At 47.9% G+C, this 17675-nt stretch overlaps 8 protein-coding genes across 8 annotated transcripts; 3 read left to right on the top strand and 5 right to left on the bottom strand.

Annotated features, from left to right (window-relative positions):
* Nucleotides 1-119: 119 nt before the first annotated feature.
* Nucleotides 120-3686, bottom strand: HD556DRAFT_1227167 (uncharacterized protein; the record flags this gene model as incomplete). The annotated part of the gene is made up of 12 exons (XM_041297142.1): nt 120-161; nt 217-318; nt 377-628; nt 680-968; nt 1021-1048; nt 1097-1289; nt 1340-2143; nt 2198-2380; nt 2437-2898; nt 2950-3222; nt 3278-3516; nt 3569-3686. 12 exons carry the CDS (start codon nt 3684-3686, stop codon nt 120-122), a joined length of 2985 nt encoding a protein of 994 aa, XP_041165909.1.
* A 229-nt stretch (nt 3687-3915) lies between these two features.
* Nucleotides 3916-6360, top strand: HD556DRAFT_1328842 (uncharacterized protein). Its single transcript, XM_041301626.1, has 5 exons — nt 3916-4698; nt 4751-4951; nt 5024-5138; nt 5191-5474; nt 5523-6360. The coding sequence occupies exons 1-5, from the start codon at nt 4309-4311 to the stop codon at nt 6171-6173; spliced, it is 1641 nt and encodes a 546-aa protein (XP_041165908.1). The 5' UTR covers nt 3916-4308; the 3' UTR covers nt 6174-6360.
* HD556DRAFT_1328832 (uncharacterized protein) lies at nt 6361-7361 on the bottom strand. Its single transcript, XM_041301625.1, has 5 exons — nt 7257-7361; nt 7124-7153; nt 6965-6996; nt 6744-6836; nt 6361-6691 (listed from the first exon to the last, which is right to left on the bottom strand). Exons 1-5 carry the CDS (start codon nt 7297-7299, stop codon nt 6638-6640), a joined length of 252 nt encoding a protein of 83 aa, XP_041165907.1. The 5' UTR covers nt 7300-7361; the 3' UTR covers nt 6361-6637.
* On the bottom strand, nt 7341-9965 carry HD556DRAFT_1328829 (uncharacterized protein). The gene is made up of 4 exons (XM_041301624.1): nt 9635-9965; nt 9300-9581; nt 8496-9253; nt 7341-8447 (listed from the first exon to the last, which is right to left on the bottom strand). The coding sequence occupies exons 1-4, from the start codon at nt 9732-9734 to the stop codon at nt 7662-7664; spliced, it is 1926 nt and encodes a 641-aa protein (XP_041165906.1). The 5' UTR covers nt 9735-9965; the 3' UTR covers nt 7341-7661.
* Nucleotides 9966-10038: 73 nt separating this feature from the next.
* HD556DRAFT_1227206 (uncharacterized protein) lies at nt 10039-11868 on the top strand (the record flags this gene model as incomplete). Its single annotated transcript, XM_041297147.1, has 11 exons — nt 10039-10089; nt 10141-10173; nt 10226-10316; nt 10372-10386; nt 10440-10615; nt 10674-10795; nt 10848-10987; nt 11037-11067; nt 11120-11530; nt 11588-11597; nt 11650-11868. 11 exons carry the CDS (start codon nt 10039-10041, stop codon nt 11866-11868), a joined length of 1299 nt encoding a protein of 432 aa, XP_041165905.1.
* Nucleotides 11869-12877: 1009 nt separating this feature from the next.
* HD556DRAFT_1303627 (SHQ1 protein-domain-containing protein) lies at nt 12878-14554 on the bottom strand (the record flags this gene model as incomplete). Its single annotated transcript, XM_041299616.1, has 6 exons — nt 12878-13022; nt 13089-13548; nt 13608-13735; nt 13790-14027; nt 14078-14423; nt 14480-14554. The coding sequence occupies 6 exons, from the start codon at nt 14552-14554 to the stop codon at nt 12878-12880; spliced, it is 1392 nt and encodes a 463-aa protein (XP_041165904.1).
* A 299-nt stretch (nt 14555-14853) lies between these two features.
* Nucleotides 14854-16550, top strand: HD556DRAFT_1437321 (ADC synthase; the record flags this gene model as incomplete). The annotated part of the gene is made up of 5 exons (XM_041305691.1): nt 14854-14865; nt 14918-15131; nt 15185-15923; nt 15976-16176; nt 16226-16550. 5 exons carry the CDS (start codon nt 14854-14856, stop codon nt 16548-16550), a joined length of 1491 nt encoding a protein of 496 aa, XP_041165903.1.
* Nucleotides 16551-16643: 93 nt separating this feature from the next.
* Nucleotides 16644-17629, bottom strand: HD556DRAFT_1226762 (ribosomal protein S2, flavodoxin-like domain-containing protein; the record flags this gene model as incomplete). Its single annotated transcript, XM_041297105.1, has 2 exons — nt 16644-17395; nt 17449-17629. The coding sequence occupies 2 exons, from the start codon at nt 17627-17629 to the stop codon at nt 16644-16646; spliced, it is 933 nt and encodes a 310-aa protein (XP_041165902.1).
* Nucleotides 17630-17675: the final 46 nt, after the last annotated feature.

The raw sequence follows: 17675 nt of genomic DNA, 5'->3' as shown, positions 1-17675 counted from the left end.
AGTACTTGTCAGCACTGGTAGTGATAGTACGACCATCTCAAGATACTAACAACTTCTAGGGTTCTAGCCGTTTCCGTTATTACAACGCTGATACATTCGTAATCCAAAATATGATCCCATCATTTCAACTCCACTTGGGTGGGAGGGTCAATAAACATGGTCTATGAACAAATGAGCTTGGCACGGGAAAGAATATGACAGACTGTTAATACTCACCGTCACAAATTTTAGGACCTCGTCGATGGCAAGGACAGGCAAGCTGAGATACAAAACCATTTGCCATTCAGCCCAGTTCAGCGGTGTTATTTGAAACAACGCCTAAGAACAAACGTTTTCAACTTTCCAAATTTAGTGAAATTGATGCGGGAAGACTGACCGTGAAGAATGGAATATACAAAATAGCAAAATGAAGTGCCATGCTAAGAGTTATTGCTCCCACAAGGAACGGGTTCTTCCACACGGGTAAACGTAGCAGACTCTCATTTTCAGATAACGAGTTCATTGCGTTGAACATCTCTACCGTTACCAGAATCGACAGACTCATGGTTGTCGCCCGATGCGCCATAACGTTCGTGAACATCTCGCAGCCAATTTCTGGAAAGAGTGTAGAGCATTGGTGGAAATGCGTCTGCCGCACTCATCAATATGGAACGGATAATTGAGTTAGAGGAATACACACGAGTTGATGGAATGTGATCTGCGGCCCTTCTGAGTAGAAGATGAACCACCACGCATATCCGAACACGGTAGCACATCCGACGTAAGTACCAACGACCATGTAACGGAAGAACAGCCATTTTCCAACAAGAGGCTCTCGACTGTTTCTTGGAGGGACCCGCATGATAGAATGATCAGGTGGGTTGAACCCAAGGGCGGTGGCAGGCAAACTGTCCGTAACAAGGTTGACCCACAAGAGTTGTACTGGGATAAGGGCTTCTGGCATGCCGAGCAGAACAGTCAAAAATATGCTATGGTCAACTGTCAGGATCCACTCGGAATGATAACAGTATACAGTCCTACCTAACGACTTCGCCAATATTTGACGAGACTAGGAAGGGTCAGCAAGAACGACTAAGATAAAGTGAATTGCGCGTACTTAGGTATCGGATAAATTGCTTAGTGTTGTTGTATATGAGTCTACCTTCTTCTACCGCAAGCTCTATAGTTGCAAAGTTGGAGTCCGCGAGCACCATATCGGCAGCTAGTTTGGCAACATCAGTACCACTTCCCATGGCGACTCCGATATCTGCCTTTTTCAGTGCTGGAGCATCGTTTACACCATCGCCAGTCTAGAAAGAGAGGTGTCAGTTAGGCAGAGATGGCAAGTACGCCGACGGACCATCGCTACAACAAGCCCAAGACCTTGCAGGATATCAACAAGTTGGCTCTTGTGCGCTGGTTCTGTTCGAGTAAAGAGACTAGCACGTTGTACAGCCTTGATCTTCTCCTCAGCACTGAGATCATCTAGTTCCCGGCCAGTATAGCTCTTCCCTGTCAAGTCTTCATTCTCCCCGAAGATTCCAATCTGCCTACAGATCGTTTCTGCAGTACCCTTATTATCGCCAGTGATGCAGATAACACGAATACCAGCGGCTTTACAGTTCGCAACAGCGAGACGGACCTCCGGTCTTGGAGGATCGAGCATTCCAACAAGAGAAACGAACACCAGATTCTGTTCAAAGCGAGCATAATCGCTAGTGTCTTGACTTTGATAGTGAGCGGGATCAACGTCTTGAACGTCTACGTAGGCGAAGGCCAGAGTGCGAAGACCAATGGACCCGTAAGAAACCGTTTGGGCGAGGAGTATTTTACGTAGCTCTGCAGTTAATGGAATGACCTTGCCATGCACCATAACTGAAGTACACCGCTCCAAGACAGACTCGGGGGCTCCTTTGACAAAGAGGGCACCCTTTCCATTCAGCCGTACAAGGACAGACATCATCTTGCGGTCACGTGAAAATTCCATGGTGAGTAGCTTCGGGATGGAACGCTCATAGTACTCATTCACTACACTCGCCCGCACAGACGGCGAAAGTGTGGGAAGGGACTGGGATACTTCTTTGCTCGGACAACCAATCTTCTCTACGAGAACTTTCAAGGCAGCTTCAGTCGGCTCCCCCACATTACTGTATGAGGCCTTGTCCTAGGAACACCAATGAGGATGAAGAACACCGCATGGTAGTGTGGTAGAGCTCACAGAGTTGTAGACGATCTTTGCATCATTACAGATGGCGCTAATCTCCGCGAGACGCCTGAGAGGATCAGACTGCAGATCCACGCCCTTTCCTTTGGTAGAGGTGATGGAGCCGTGTGGGGAATAAGTTGTACCTTCAACGTGATGGTCTTCTGGAAGGCCGCTTTGCGCATTGATGGTGAGGAACTTGAGGGGCAAGATTGGGTGAGATGCATCTCATACGGTAGTGAATCGTATGTCACCTTTGAAACACTCATTTGGTTAGTAGTGAGAGTGCCCGTTTTGTCCGAGCAAATGACGTTGGTACATCCGAGGGTCTCCACGCTTGGTAAATTCCTGACAATCGCGTTCTTCTGCGCCATCTTCTTTGTTCCTAAAGCCAGGCATGCTGTAATGACGGCAGCAAGGCCTTCTGGGATCGCAGCTACAGCAAGAGCCACGGCAATTTTGAAGTAATAGATAGCACCCTTCATTACGCCATGGTGTGCAGGGTCCCAGAAGTGCCGGAAATTGACCAACCATACCAGGATACATATGACGGAGATCACTTTGGCCAGCATGTCACCGAAATCGTCGAGTTTGCGTTTGAGCGGAGTCTTTTCACTAATTTGCTGCGAGATTGAATGATGAATGTGGCCGATAGCGGTCTTCATACCAATGAAAGTGACGATGGCTCGCGCACTCCCATTGACTACTGTGGTACCCTAGATAATTATGAACACCTTGTCGAACGTCGAGAAGGTGAGAGCGCTTACAGAGAAGAGCATGTTTGTCATGTCCTGTTTCACGGCGCCTGTGTCAGAGACAACGTCGACCGACTTGTTCACGCTAACGCTCTCGCCAGTGAGGATGGCCTGGTCTACCCTGAAGCTACTAGAGGATATGGACAAGATTCTGCAATCCGCCGGAATTTTGTCGCCAACTGAGACTGACACGATGTCACCTGGAACGAGTTCAGAAGCGTGAATATGGGCTAATTGGCCGGACCTGAGGACTTTGGCCTCATCTGGGGAATATTCCTTCAAGGCCTGCACGAACACAGTTGAGCATTAGTGCACCACGAAGCTATACAATAACACTTACGTCTATGGCTTGCTCTGCGTTTGTTTCTTGTACCACTCCAACAGTTGCATTCGCGATAAGAATGAGCAATATGACGATGGGTTCGACAAATGCTCCAAATAAAGTGGTATCCTCAGAGTCATCTAGCAATGCCAAAATGAAGGATATAACTGCTGACGCAAGCAGGATCATCACCAGCTGATCCTTGAACTGTTCTAGGATAAGCTCCCATAGTGGAGTCGGAGGTTCTTCTGGAAGTTCTGCACGGAATGTTAACTGCCAAAACCAAATACATGAACAACGCCGACTGACCGTTTTTTCCATACACTTCAGCATGCTTTGCGGCGTGAGCTGCAGTGAGTCCGCGAGAGCTGTCGACGCCGAAGTGCTCTAGGACTTGTTCCGGGGTATTAACCCAAGGATGGTCCATGATCGTAATGAAGAGAAAGGATACAGACACTCGGCTCGGCACGTCTCAGCAGCACTGGTATTTGCATTAGCATGTCGCTTGTGAAATTTGCTGACGTGTCCGATTTGTTTGCGTAAGTTGTCGTCCACGAGGGCAGCCCGTCTGAAAATCTGACGGTTGAACTGATGATGATTGCATGGACGTTGCGCGCTCGAAACCAAAGTTTAACGCGGGCGGTATCATAGGAAACAAGTATCAAAGTTAGCCTATGTAGTATAGATGTAATACGTCAAATTACGCGGTATACATGTGATACGTACAGCCAAGCACGCCATCAGGCGCAAAACTCCAAATTAATGATACTTGTACATCAGCTTCTAACCTTAGTCTTATGCTTATCTATTATCCAAGCATGAAAAGCCCAATAGCCTGCAAGTACAACCTAACCTACCTGGCAAGATAACGATTTCTTTCAAATTCGGGCCTTCAACTTGCCACAAAACACAAACACATGTAAATACACTATGGTGACCTAATTGTCCAGTGAACAGCAAAGGAAGCCGCGCATACGACGGTCTCGCCGCCCCAATTTCGTTGGTTGCTCTGAACTTACCAACACGTTATCGTCTTTGCAATTGAAGCCATGGGCAACACCAGCTCGTCGTCCTCACGCGGCCATCATGACGACACCGTTGACTACGGTTATCTCGCTCCTCAGGGCGTCTACACTGGTCCCAAAGATTGGAATCATGGGATTGTCACCCAGCTCATCGTAGATCGCAGGCTTGCTCCTTTCTATCGACCTCTAGAAGATTATAATGAAAACTGGGACGATGAGCAGATCATGTCAGCTAGGAGAGTCATTCCAGATACTGACAGTACCAACTCCGACACCCCTCCTACAAGGGTTGACTCCCGAGATTCCACAAAGCCAACTCATCAGTCTAAACGGCCTGGTGCATTGAAGGAGTCCTGTCGTTATCCAGAAGCTGCCATTTACAGAGGTGCTGTAGAATGCCCAATATGTTTCCTTGTGCGTTATCTCTCACGTGCGTCATGCAACCACTGAGTAACTTGTGCCTCAGTATTATCCCCCTAATATGAACCATTCAAGGTGTTGCGATCAAGTAATATGTACGGAGTGCTTTGTTCAGATAAAGAGGACCGAACCCACGGCTACGCATCTCGTATGTGAGCCAGCAGCATGCCCATATTGTGTGCAGGAGAATTTTGGTGTAGTATATACACCTCCATCATGGCGTACTGGAATTGGGAGCGATGGATCGGTTTGTTTTCCTCAGACATATTCCTTATTATCACTGACGAGGTAACTTCGTTCCTTACTCATTGTTATTCAGTCATTGCCAGTATGGTCGGATGCTCCCAAAGGCTCGCAGCAGAATATACCCAATGCGGCTCAAAAACGACGTCGCAAGAGCTTTGGTCATGATAGTCCGGAAGTGGTCACTACAGGTAAATGACTCATGTTCAAATGTCGCATATCATCATGTTTTGCTGTGCATAGATTCTATAAGGCCAGACTGGGAAGCTAAACTTGCCGCTGTTCGAGCTGCAGTTACGCGCCGTGCAAACAGGCGAATAATCATGCGTCAAGTAGGGGACAGACTCATCCCAGTTGGTGTGACCAGTGGCCGCGTTCATCCCCTACCGACTGGTGAAGCTCAGGATGGCGGTGAAGTAGATAACGGTACCAGTCGAAGAAGTCGACGACATAGAAATAATGGTGGTCAGCCGGACATCAGTCAGTTGTTGGGTCAGATGGGGCTTGGCGGTCAAGATCTGGAAGAGGTATTAGCTGTGTGCTCAGACGTATTTCAACTGATATCCCTTTTTCAGTTAATGGTGATGGAGGCTATGCGCCTGTCACTTTTAGAGCATGAGGAGCAGCAGAAAAAAGAAGAAGAGAAACGGAAGAAAGAAGCTACTGCTACTGCTTCAGTAGAGGGAGATACTGCTGGTCGGTCGAGTGAGGATCGGACGACGACAGACACAGTAGGGAACGACGCTTCCAATATCCCATCGGGCGCCCGGAGCTTGGAGTCGGGAGAGGGAATAGCCGAAGCGAATCACGGTGGTAGTCGGGCAATGACCCCTGTAGCAGGTCAACCAACCTCTTCATCTCACTCGCAGACACCCGTTGATGCCAACGCCACCCGCAGTGATGGGACAATCTCGATTTCAGGCTACCCACAATGCCTGACACCGGGCACTTCATCTCCGATGATTAATGATGGAACTGTTGATTCCACAGCATCGGCCGTGCCCGATGGAGTAGCCAAGCTCTCAAGTCAGAATGCTTCCATGTATATTGACAGCATGCAGCCATCCGCAGGGACGCCTGGTGCGACCTCTATTTCCAGCCTCAATACTCTAGGACAGCCATCTTATGATGCACTTCCATCTTCACCAGAATCGTCAATGGAGCAGCCGTTATTGAAGACGGACTCGGTAGGCCGGGCGGCTGCCGTAAAGGCCGCTAATTCATGATCGTCAATTGCATGGTACTGGGATGGTGGTGGAGGTGGTGTTAGTTATCGTGTCATTCATCGTTTATAGATCCTGGAGGAGCATCTTTCGTAATTCTTAATGTTTGCATACTTGTTGAACAGCCTGTTGAATACATCACCACGACATGAATTTGAATTTATTCGCCACTCTCATGTTATGGCGTAATTGCCGTTAACGATCAAACTTCGTGGAAGATGAGTGTCATGTGGCCCAAACTCGGTGATGGCGTATATCTCGCTTCATTTGTGTATCCGCGGAGGAATGACAATGGTGAGATGTTTCTCACTATTGCGTTCATGCACGGGTGCAATTACACACCGACTGGTCCCAATTCTGATCTGCATGTGTGCTACCGTCTCACGGCGGGGGAACCCGTCGAGCGGCACCGACATTACAAATCACGCACATACTGTCCAGAGAGCGCTAAGCAGAGATACCGATCACTATCGACGATTTTGTTGGTCGGCCCAAATGGGTTTTCCTGCATCTGGATCGTTCTAGTCGTAGAAATTAGATATGCATCACACAGAACGTGAAAGAAATGCTGACCTGAGCATCCATCTGACGCTTCATGGTTTGTTCTTGAAGGAGTCTGGCTGCGCGGTTTGCATCGACCTTTCGCCGCAGATCAGGTGACATCGCCTGCCAAGTGCGCTTATAGTGAGACATGGTTCTACTGAAGATGATGATTGCAAAGCATGCGCATGCCATGGCATAGCCTCGGAATGATACAGCGTGACCAGTGGCGAAAGATGGGGCAAAGAACTCACGGCATATGTCTGTTCAGGTGTAGGTACGGTCGCTACAAATCAAGAACAAGGCGATGATGACGTTCAATCCATCAGGAGAAACAGAACAAGAGTCGTCGAAACAATAGTGGGCGAATCAGATGGTGAAGGTCCCCGGGTTGATAGTAGTAGAAGACGAACCGCTCATCAAAAGGTAACCCAGGCCCATCACTGGCGCAGAAAAAGTGCCGTGCATCATGTGCGTCGAGTGAATTTCAACCCAGCCCCAGCTACCATCAGCTTCTGTGTTTGCTAGGTCGAGATAAGAACTTACGACCGCCTCCTAGCAATGTCATTCTGAACCACGGAAAACTCATTGTGTTGTGATATTGGTAAGTTATCAAGTAAGGCCCGGAGGCAAGTTAATGGTCAAGCACAGTATTTACTTATTTGTATGTCAGCATCATTGGCGCATCATACCTGGAAGTTAACTCCGGAACAGCCATCAACTTTGTATGAGCACCTTGGGTGATATATCTCATTAAAACGGTATCCGAGGACATGTGCCAACGAAATTAATAAATATGCAATGATAGTAGAATTGGACATTCTACAGTGAGTCGTGCTGGTATGAAGTATTGATTGGACTATGCGAAGAGAACCTATGCTAGATATAAGGAAAACATGACAACGGAAAACAGTGGCGATAAATAGTGTAGAATGCAGGGAATCCGTGTACTCAGCCTTCCGCTTGCAGAAATGTCCGTATGACTTGTTGGCCATTCAGCTTCCTGCGCTGGGACACAAAATCCATCATATCCGCAGTGCTTCTGCGGCTCACCAATTCTATTCTCGCTAGTTCCTCCTCCCACGCGCGCATCTCCACTTGTCCGACTTTCTCGAACAACAAGCTACCTTCTGCGCCAGTAGCACCTTCAGGTATTGTAGAGTGCGCTCCTTCCGAGCTCGCGCCTGAACTAGAATGGCCAAGCCGTGGGGCTTCCACCCACTTCTGGTTGAAAGCACCACGAGTACTGCGTCCATTCGTGGCGGGTCCACTATATGCGGTTTCGGGGCGCAGAGGGACAGGATGTCGATTATTATGATTGTGGAGATGGTTATATCCCTGTGGATCGTACCCATGCGGCGTGTCCCGGGGCCCCGCAGAAGTGTGGGGTCTGCGTACGGACTTGAGTTTGTATTTGCTTCCGGGCTGTGGTGATGGTACAGAAGAAAACTTGTGGGTATGCCCATTTGATATTTCATGCTCGGCTTTAGCTACAGTGGGCGCCTTTTCTGGTACTTGGACGATTACAGGAGGGCTACGAGGCGGTGACGGTAGTTGAGTATTTGTATGTGGACGTTCTCGCTTTGATCGTTTTGGAGACCTAGACTTGGATTGGCTTGCGGCGGAATAGCGTGAAAGAGCCAATTGACGCTGAGCCTCGTTGGTTGAGACTACAATAATTTCTTGGTCATCAAGCTCGACCGTTTCAGCGCTCGAGGTAGGGGAGGAGACGATCAACTGAAACACATGATTAGGCAAACAACAGGGGAAAAATAAGCAATATACCTTTACGCGAATAAAAAACCTGATAGAAACCGTGCCGGTCTGAAGTGTTTCTCCAACCGTCCACCGGCTACTGGGACTGGCATCGGGCCAAGAAAAGGTGAGAGTCTGACGCCAGGTTCCGGTAGAATCGCGAGTGAAGCGATGGGAAGATTCAAGATGAGCAAAAATATGTGTCGTTGTTCGTTCGTTTGTGTGAGTCACTTGTGAGGTACTAGGCACTGATGATTGTTGTTGTGGCAGAAGAGGGCGCGTGTCAGATATCGAAGAAGAAGTTGAGGAAGGGCAGTGGAGATCGTTGGAAGAGGAAGCAGCGGATGCGAGGTCGTAAGAGTTCGCTGCGACAGAGGGATGATCATGAGAGTTTGATTCTTGATTTGACGCGAGGTATGAGTGCGATGATAATGTAGGGGCTGATGATGTCGAAGTACCAAAAGGGGATGTTGGGAGTTCTGAAAATTGTATTCTTCTTTCGACCACGGCGGTCGCACTGCGGATAGATACTGCTGAATCGAGGGGTTGAACAGTGACTTGTAAAGAAACGATGTCGAGGGGACCAACGGGTTTAGTGGGCAGTATGATTTGACAACGGAGTGAAGGGCTTCTAGACTTTGTGCTCATGGAAGATAGGTGAGATGTTGGGGGCGGGGTTACTGGAGAGGGTGGAGACAAATTTCCTGGTAAGTCATGGCGGATCAAATAGAGATCGCAATGTTTAAGCAAGCGAGAACCGATGCCCGGAACGGGAGCGTGATTGACAACTGAATGACATAAGACACGAGTTATTGAATGCTTGAAAGGACATACCGGCCTCGATTCGCCAACATATTCGATACTCTTGAAAGTAAAGAGCTGAGCTGGGTCCAGCATTATGGACTGGGATGGTGAGTCGGAATGGGTGTTCTACATTTCCTATCTCTGCCCAATCTTGGCCATCTGGTTTCCTCCATAATGTGACTGAGTGCTCTACCAAAATTTTGGATTGTGCTGCCCCCAACCGGCCATGGCGAAATTCATAACACCGAACGAAGACTGTTATATCTTTGGCAGAGAGATGTTTTCCATCCTGCTCTATTTCAGTGCGAACGGCTGAGTGAGGGGATATGAGAGGACGATAATAAATGAGAGGAAAATATACGGACCTCCTTCGAACTTGAGGGGTGTCAAGCCGAGGTAGCCACTATGAGGAAAGAAACGGACGCCATGGTTGCCTTTGGGAGAGACAAGTGTAAGCTTGACCATTGGGATGAGGGTAAGATTGGGGATGAGTAAAAGAGTGAAGGAAAAGAGAGTGATGGAGGAAGGATGTAAAGACGCCCAGAAGCAATTGGGATAAATAAGTGGTCAATAATTGGTACCAAGAATATTCATGACAGCGAGCGAGAAGCAAGAGCATCGCGACACGATCTCCCGATCTGTGATCCAGATCTACGGAGCACCGGCGTTGAATATAGCATTGTCACGCCGGCTACTTGTCACGCGGCTACTCCCGTTCGTTCAAGTCTTGGAGTCTCGCTTCGACCACCACGCCATCAACTATCCAAGGATGCCTTCGTCGTTCTACGTTCCGATTCTCCTTGCGGGTATGATAATTACGGTGAGTTATCTTGTTGTTCCAAGTGAGTAATACTATCTAATGGATTTGTAGGGGTCGAGTAATTCTTTGTGGAGCAAATGGCAGGTGCAGTGTTTCAGCCTCACGTTCAGAGACACGGCATTGACTAGTTGAATAGGATATGCAATGCGTGGAGAATTGTAGCGATCCCAACCCTGCACACCACGTTCTTTACGAGCAACCCGTATGGCAAACTCTGCAGATGTTCCGTCCGTAGTTTTTATGTTTATTTGTACCACGTTCTATGCTAACTATCCGTGCCAGTCGGCGAAATGCTTTGTCAGTGACAATTTCTACCCAAATATTTGTATATTCATAAATAACGCATCTAGGCTTTCTCCCTGTCATTTATACGTGGCTCCGTGCACGTCAGCGTACTGCACCCGTATTTCTTCCGTCAGATTTAGAAGACGAGCCCGGTAAAATTGACCAAACTTGTGAAGAGCTACGAGGTTGGAAAATTCTTCTTTTATGGTTCCCCGCTGCTTGCGATCTTACCGGAACAACGGTCCGTACTACATCTTCCATATTTCCTGAATCACCCTCTCTGATCACAATTCAAACAGCTTATGAATGTCGGTCTCCTTTATACACCCGTTTCAATCTATCAGATGACACGTGGAGCTCTCGTTCTTTTCGTGGGCATCCTTAGCGTTATCTTCTTACACCGTCGTCTATGGCTCTATCAGTACGTCCTCTCTCCTTCTCCCATTCCATAATCCTCACTGGTTTCTATACAGATGGGTCTCTCTTTTGACTGTCATGGCCGGCGTCTCCCTCGTGGGATACAGCGGTTCGCTTATCAAGGACGCTGTACACTCCACCTTGCATCTCTTAGGGTCCGACCAGCCAGAACCTGAAGTCACCAAAGTCCTCGTTGGTTGGCCATCCCATTACTTTCTATGGAAATTTATACTGATCATATCTAGGCATCTTCTTCGTTCTCTTCGCCCAGGTGTTGTAAGTATTTCATAATCCCTTACTTCAGCGACTAAGAATAGCTCCCACCCAGTACGGCAACACAGTTCGTTGTAGAAGAGAAGATCATGGCCCGTTACTCCGTGGCACCTTTGGTTGCTGTGGGCTACGAGGGCTTATTCGGCGCCCTCACAATCATCATGTGCATGCCCATTCTCGCTATGCCGTCAATTGCTTCCACCTCGCCTTTCTTTGACCTTCCTAGGGGTTGGTACCAATTCGTTAACACCCCCAGCGTCCTTTGGTCGGGCATCGTCATCGCCATTAGTATCTCCTTGTTTAATTACTTCGGCTTGAGTGTCACAAGGCATGTAAGCGCCACCGCAAGGAGCCTGACAGACACCTGCAGAACACTCTCCATCTGGCTAGTCAGCCTTGCACTAGGCTGGGAGAAACTTCTTTTCCCCATTTCACTCCTCCAAGTACTGGGTTTCTCCTTCTTGGTGTAAGAAAGTTCTTTATACAGTTCTTACGTGGTGCTCACATGTCTTTTATATTCTAGGTATGGCACGGTACGTCTTACTCGCGTTATAATGGTACTTATTGTTTAACGTGGTCTTCTAGTTCCTTTTCAATGGTTTGGTCAACCCTCCCTCTTTCCTCCACCCCCCCTTGGCCCTAGAGGAGACGGTGGGTGGCGAAGCGGAAGAAGGGGAGGCCTTGCTCGCTTCACAGCATCTGGACGATACTGCTGCTCTCCCTGTTGACCTTGGTCAAGGTGGCTACGATGTTTTGCCCAAAGATGTCAGAGTACATGCACAAGGTGTCTCGTCAGAAGATTGAGGCAGGATCCACCTATATGATACTTACACCTATTATTCACATTGATCCGTGGACATATGCTGATGCGGACGCCACACAATTGATGCGCACCGCCGTTTATTAATTTTGATGCCGTTCACGGACCCGCATGTGAACAACAACTCTAGCACCATATGGTCTTCGACAGGGATCAGATGCACGATGCATTTTTCGGATATACGAATAACAATTGAGCAAGGTCAAGCAAGCCTCCTGCCTTTCAAGTCTCGCAGTTCCCCGAACGAGCAATATTTCATCATCTAAAGTGGTGGCGAGCTCTTGTGCTGAGAACCAAGCAGCGAATTTCGGCAATTTGCACGTCAACTCTTCCTGTCTTCTCTCATATCAGTAAAAGGCTGGACGTTGTACACCGGATACAGGCTGGCTTCGACAGGTTCTTCCACCGACACGAGGCAGAACGTTAACCTATAAGTACGGTGGAGTCGAGGCTTCTCGAAGGTACTACGGGCGCGAACAGAAAGTGCATATTTCCACTACATACCTTGGCAAACTTTATTACTCATTCAAAAGAGGCTCTAACCACTTATCAACACTGTGCATGCGGTGAGAGGTGGCGCATGCTCAAAATCGCCGAACTCGAAATGGCGCTAACTACTGGCAGCGACTCAGTATATATATATATACTTCCCTAGGAGGTTTACTCGGATTTATGCTTAATTCGTGACCATGGGTTATAGAATCACCTTAATAGACTTGGCCGTTGTTTGCTGCGATAAGTATCTACGAACCGAGCTCTCTGTCACCAAAAAGTTATTTGTATTGTGCAAGGTTGTACACTCCAATGAAACGTGTTTTAAATTGGCGATCATCGTAGGTCCGAAAGTCGCACGAATTTGGTTCATGTTTCAACCGCCAGCGAAACATGTTTACGCTGTGCCAGCTGCTAAAGTCTTTTGAGAAGATAAACCCAATGGAGGATGTTAAGCATGCTTACAGGTAGTGTGTCACAGCTTGAACACTCCATATTAGGTCATTCGGAGGACTCGTCGTCGCTGTCGCTGCTATTGGTATCCACAAGGGCCGCATCTTCTAAATTCTCAATGTTCCAGCCAATCATCGATTTCGTAATGGCCAAAGCTTTCAATTGCTGTGCGATGTCTAATATAATCTCATCGCTGCGGAAGTAAAGATGTTTATATTAATACTGGCCATTCCATCGGAAGATTAAAGTGACTCCGCACCTCGCAGATGCTTGGATCCAAACGCAGAAATCATCGACCCAGATTTTGTTATACACGTAATACACTTCATGATGGTCCAAAACGTGTTTCATCTCCAATAAGTAGCGGGTGACCATTCTTCTGCCCTTTGCCAAAACGGCTGCTACATCATTCCGACAAGCATCGGCCATTGCGAAAGAGCGATAGAGAGGGAACGCAAGGGAACGCCGATAAGACGGCATCAAAGCCGAAGCGAGATCATGATCGGTGAACCCCGGCGTGGGGATAGACAGAGGAACGTTTTCTGAAGATAGGTATGGAGGGGGATCCAGTGCTGAGAACGCAGGGATGAGTGAGCAAATTGTCCAAGCGCTTTCAGGGGTAGGGTCATGCTGTGTCGTGCGCCTGTCATAGGCAGATGCGAATAACAAGGTCAACAGTGTCAGATACAGGTTTCGCTGCTGTAATTCTGTCGGCAAGTCTGTTATAAATTATAATGTTCTCAGCGTGGATACATAATCAAGCGCGGATACCGCTCACATTCTTTGCGCGGTAAATTGAGCATCGTCATGTTCTCGCTCTCGGTGAATATGCATTCGGCATCTCTGAGCCCGAGATCTTCCCAGGCAAGAAGTTCTTGGATGTATTCATCATCCATATAGTCCGCCCTGCAGGAGGAGACGAATGAGCGTTCAAATCGATGTCTTGTTCAGGGATCCTACATATAATGCTCTTCATCCCATTTTTTCTCTTCATGTTGCAATCTTTTCGCTCGTCGTTCTTCTGGTAAGCAACTCTCAGCCTCACTCCCAAGTTCATTGACATCATTTTCTGCGTGAACGACGTGGGTGAAGTACCCTGTGTACATGTCCAAAAACCCATAGTATCTCTTTGTGGATAGCTGTAATGGAGAAGAGGATCCTGCGATAGTCTGGGGAAACTGCCAGTCATTTTCAGCACCTGGAAATGATTTGAGGATGTTGGTTGAAGCATGAAGTCATCGCACGCACCTTCCAATATTTCCCGTTGTTCGAGCGAGATCGCATCGGTTAAATCCACAAGTTCTTCTAGCTCGCTTTGTGATGAAGCCTCAGACCCGATGACTTCTATGGCTGGTTGTTTTGGAACTTCGACATGACGGGGAGCCAGTAGCTTTGCTAGTAAGTCCAAGTCAGGGAATTCTTGTCCCTTCACTTCTTTAGTCAGTGTAACTGTTAAATATCCACTGCTTGGATCATAGGTTGCAGAGGATTGGTCGTCTTCGAGAACCGAATGAGGAAAATTTATACGAAGGAAGTAAGGGTTGATATGAACGGTTAACAAAGTTTCATCGACGTTGATCTCCACATCAGAGGCCTACTTTGAGGATATCATTGATCAGGATTGGGAACACAAGTGCTGCACAGACGTACTCTTACTGATGGGCAATAGATTGATACTACCACTGCTTCAAGAGTTTGGGTACAGTGAAACCGTGGAGTTATCATGTTGCGACGACTTCCGAGTCAACTTGAAACACCGAGAAAGTGACGGCTATTCAAGTTTTGTGAAAGACCCGGTGAATATATCTGATCCTAGGATCTGATCTAGACGGAATACCCGTCTTTCCTCGACTAGTGGCTACGATTTGATGCGATGTTGCTCGGAGTTTGGATGGTGAAATCAAAACAAGTTTCAGAGTCATGTGTGATGACTCGTGCGGCCAGCATCTGCAGGTCAAAGTAGTACTACTTATACCTTAGGCTAATTGGTGTATGTTTCAATCACTATATCCCTCGAGACAAACATGGACCCTCAGGTATGTGAGACGTTGCATAGCAGGTTTAGACGCTGATGCCATTTGCTTGTAGAAATTTACAGCGTATCCATCTCTCGCCGCTGTAGAACAACTCATCATTCGCGAGAAGCGAGGCAACTGCGTCCCAATATTTATCCAGCTTCCTGCAGATCTTATCACACCATGCATGGCATATCTTCGAGTAGCCAAAGACTCCAAGTACAGCTTCCTACTGGAGTCGGTTATTGCGGGGGAGAACATCGCCAGATACAGTTTCGTCGGCGCAGGTAGGGTGCCCGCTCCGATGATACGGCTTTCAACGTCAATTGACGCGCATTAGACCCACTGAAGGTCATCAAAACTGGACCGAACGAGGAGTTTCAGGGAGATCCACTTTCTGCTCTACAACGGGAGCTTGCCGTTCACCAATATGTGAAAATTCCTGAAATTCCAACTTTCACCGGAGGCGCGATCGGATACGTGTCCTATGACTGCATACAGTACTTCGAGCCCAAGACTGCTCGACAACTCAGTGATCCTTTGTCTATCCCGGAATCTTTGTTTATGATCTGCGACACTCTCCTCATTTACGATCACCTATTCCAGTCAATCAAGATCGTCTCTCATGTCTTCTATCCCAAAGATGCCGGCACCACGAACCTTCCTTTCGTATATCAAACTGCTCAGTCAAAAATACGTCGGCTAGCAAAAGTACTTTTGAGTCACACAACTCCCGAAGTACTACAGCCTCCAATTACGTTAGGAAACCAAGCCGTATCCAACATAGGCAAGGAAGGCTACGAGTCATTTGTAACCAAGCTCAAGGAGCACATTGTTGCCGGTGATATCATCCAAGCAGTTCCATCTCAACGCCTTGCCCGTCCAACAAATTTACACCCCTTTAATGCATACAGACATCTTCGCCAAGTCAACCCTAGTCCTTATATGTATTATTTGGATTGCGGAGAGCTCCAGATAGTCGGCGCCAGCCCAGAGACTCTTTGTAAAGTGGAAGAAAACAAGGTCTACAACCATGCCATTGCTGGGACCGTCAAGAGAGGAAAGACTCCAGCAGGCTAGTCTTAATGTCTTCACGGGGCAAGCTATTTTGACTCTTTTTACAGAGGACAGCGAGCTTGCCAAACAGCTCCTTTCATCTGAAAAGGACCGAGCGGAACACATCATGCTTGTTGATCTTGCCAGAAATGACGTCAATCGGGTTTGCAAGCCGGAGACTGTGAAAGTTGATCACCTTATGGCAGTACAAAAATTCAGTCATGTCATTCATTTAACGTCCCAAGTTTCGGGAATGCTGAGGGAAGGGTTCTCAAGGTATTTCACTGATAATCGTGTTTCCTGTAATTGCCAACATTTTTAACAGGTTCGATGCTTTCCGCTCCATATTCCCCGCGGGAACTGTATCGGGCGCTCCTAAGATCAAAGCCATCGAACTGGTTGCCGAACTAGAGGGCGAACGGAGGGGAGTTTATGCCGGTGGCGTCGGACGTTTCGACTTCGCTGATGACGAAATGGACACATGTATTGCTATTCGTACAATGACATTCAAGGATGGGGTTGCCTACTTACAGGCAGGAGGAGGCATCGTTTTTGACAGCATGGAAGACGAGGAGTATGTAGAGAGCCTCAACAAACTGGGAGGCAATCTACGAGCACTGATTGATGCAGAGAGTAAGTCTTGTTACTAAATTATGAAGTTGCGTTTACTGAAGGAGGATACAGAATACTGGAGTGAGGTTCAAGCGTCACATCCATTACAACGTTGATCCCACGTAGTAAAACTAATCTCTGTCAGCTACATATCGTGTAGTACCTCGTCCTTGAGCACGCATGTATCGAGATTGTCGTAGCTCTTTAATCTGCTCTTCTCTGTCTCGCAAAGCTCTCCCTTCTCTGCCAGCTATGCTGAGAACACCTGCAATTAACTCTGCTGCTCGAGGGCTCTCGTCATTTGCAGGAATGGCATACATGACCACGCGAGGATCGACGTTCGAGTCGACAATGCCGATAGTAGGAATATGCTGTATTGCGCATTCGCGGATGGCATGGATATTAGCCAGAGGATTTAGGAAGATGACCAGGTCGGGTGTAACACGCTGCCCTCTTGTGACGTCAGACCCAAACAATTGCAATTTGTTCGTAAGTGTGCCAGGCAGCCATCTTTCGCCAACATGGAAAGCCTGTGGTCCAATCCTCTCTGCGGCTTTGCGCACAACAGCACGCAGATCTGGACGAGTGCCCACGAAGACAACTGTGCCATCCCTTGCAACGACAGCACGGGTGAGGTTCGCAGCCCTCCGCAACAGTGGGAGGGTCGAGTCAAGGTCAATTATGGTGATACCAGCGCGAACACCGTACGCGTAGGGCATAAAATTTGGATTGAGCAAAGATTTAGCGTGCCCAAAATGTGCACCAGCAGCTATTAGTGCGGATAACGTTGCTTCTGACGGAGCGAGAGGCCGGTGCAACTGGTGGTGGGGTTGAAAGGTGTTATCTCGCGTCACATTAGAGCCATGCTCGCTGAATAGATCGACTACACAATATAATAAGCAAAAGCTAGTCTCCTACACGAAGAAAGACACTGACCGAGCATTTTGAAACGTATCCGGCGGTCTTGCAACGACTGCCAATCATCTGGTGACTGCAGAGGAAACGGTTGGTCACTGGAAGTGAATACATTTCGTCTATTTTGTAGGACCGAAAGCTGGCTTCTACGCATACATCTTGTGGCGGAAAGCCATGGTCTTAGACCTGCCTTGGTAGACATGTCGAAGAATGGGTCGTGCTGGTGGCAGTGCAAAATTTGATACCAC

The sequence above is a fragment of the Suillus plorans genome (assembly GCF_016647745.1).
Source record: "Suillus plorans strain S12 chromosome Unknown HD556scaffold_4, whole genome shotgun sequence".
NCBI classification, from domain to species: Eukaryota; Fungi; Basidiomycota; class Agaricomycetes; order Boletales; family Suillaceae; genus Suillus; species Suillus plorans.
The sequence above is the reverse complement of the archived record's forward strand: the minus strand, read 5'-3'. Positions and strand labels throughout refer to the sequence as shown.

Coding starts and splice junctions, on each gene's coding strand:
- HD556DRAFT_1328842 (XM_041301626.1), top strand. CDS start 4,309: ATGGGCAACACCAGCTCGTCGTCCTCACGCGGCCATCATGACGACACC. Junction 4,699..4,750: donor AATGCCCAATATGTTTCCTT/GTGCGTTATCTC, acceptor CTTGTGCCTCAG/TATTATCCCCCTAATATGAA. Junction 5,475..5,522: donor GCGGTCAAGATCTGGAAGAG/GTATTAGCTGTG, acceptor TCCCTTTTTCAG/TTAATGGTGATGGAGGCTAT.
- HD556DRAFT_1328832 (XM_041301625.1), bottom strand. CDS start 7,299: ATGAGTTTTCCGTGGTTCAGAATGACATTGCTAGGAGGCGGTC. Junction 6,997..7,123: donor GGGTTACCTTTTGATGAGCG/GTTCGTCTTCTA, acceptor CTTGATTTGTAG/CGACCGTACCTACACCTGAA. Junction 6,692..6,743: donor AGCGTCAGATGGATGCTCAG/GTCAGCATTTCT, acceptor TTCTACGACTAG/AACGATCCAGATGCAGGAAA.
- HD556DRAFT_1328829 (XM_041301624.1), bottom strand. CDS start 9,734: ATGGTCAAGCTTACACTTGTCTCTCCCAAAGGCAACCATGGCGTCCGT. Junction 9,582..9,634: donor ACCCCTCAAGTTCGAAGGAG/GTCCGTATATTT, acceptor CCCCTCACTCAG/CCGTTCGCACTGAAATAGAG. Junction 9,254..9,299: donor ATGTTGGCGAATCGAGGCCG/GTATGTCCTTTC, acceptor TATGTCATTCAG/TTGTCAATCACGCTCCCGTT.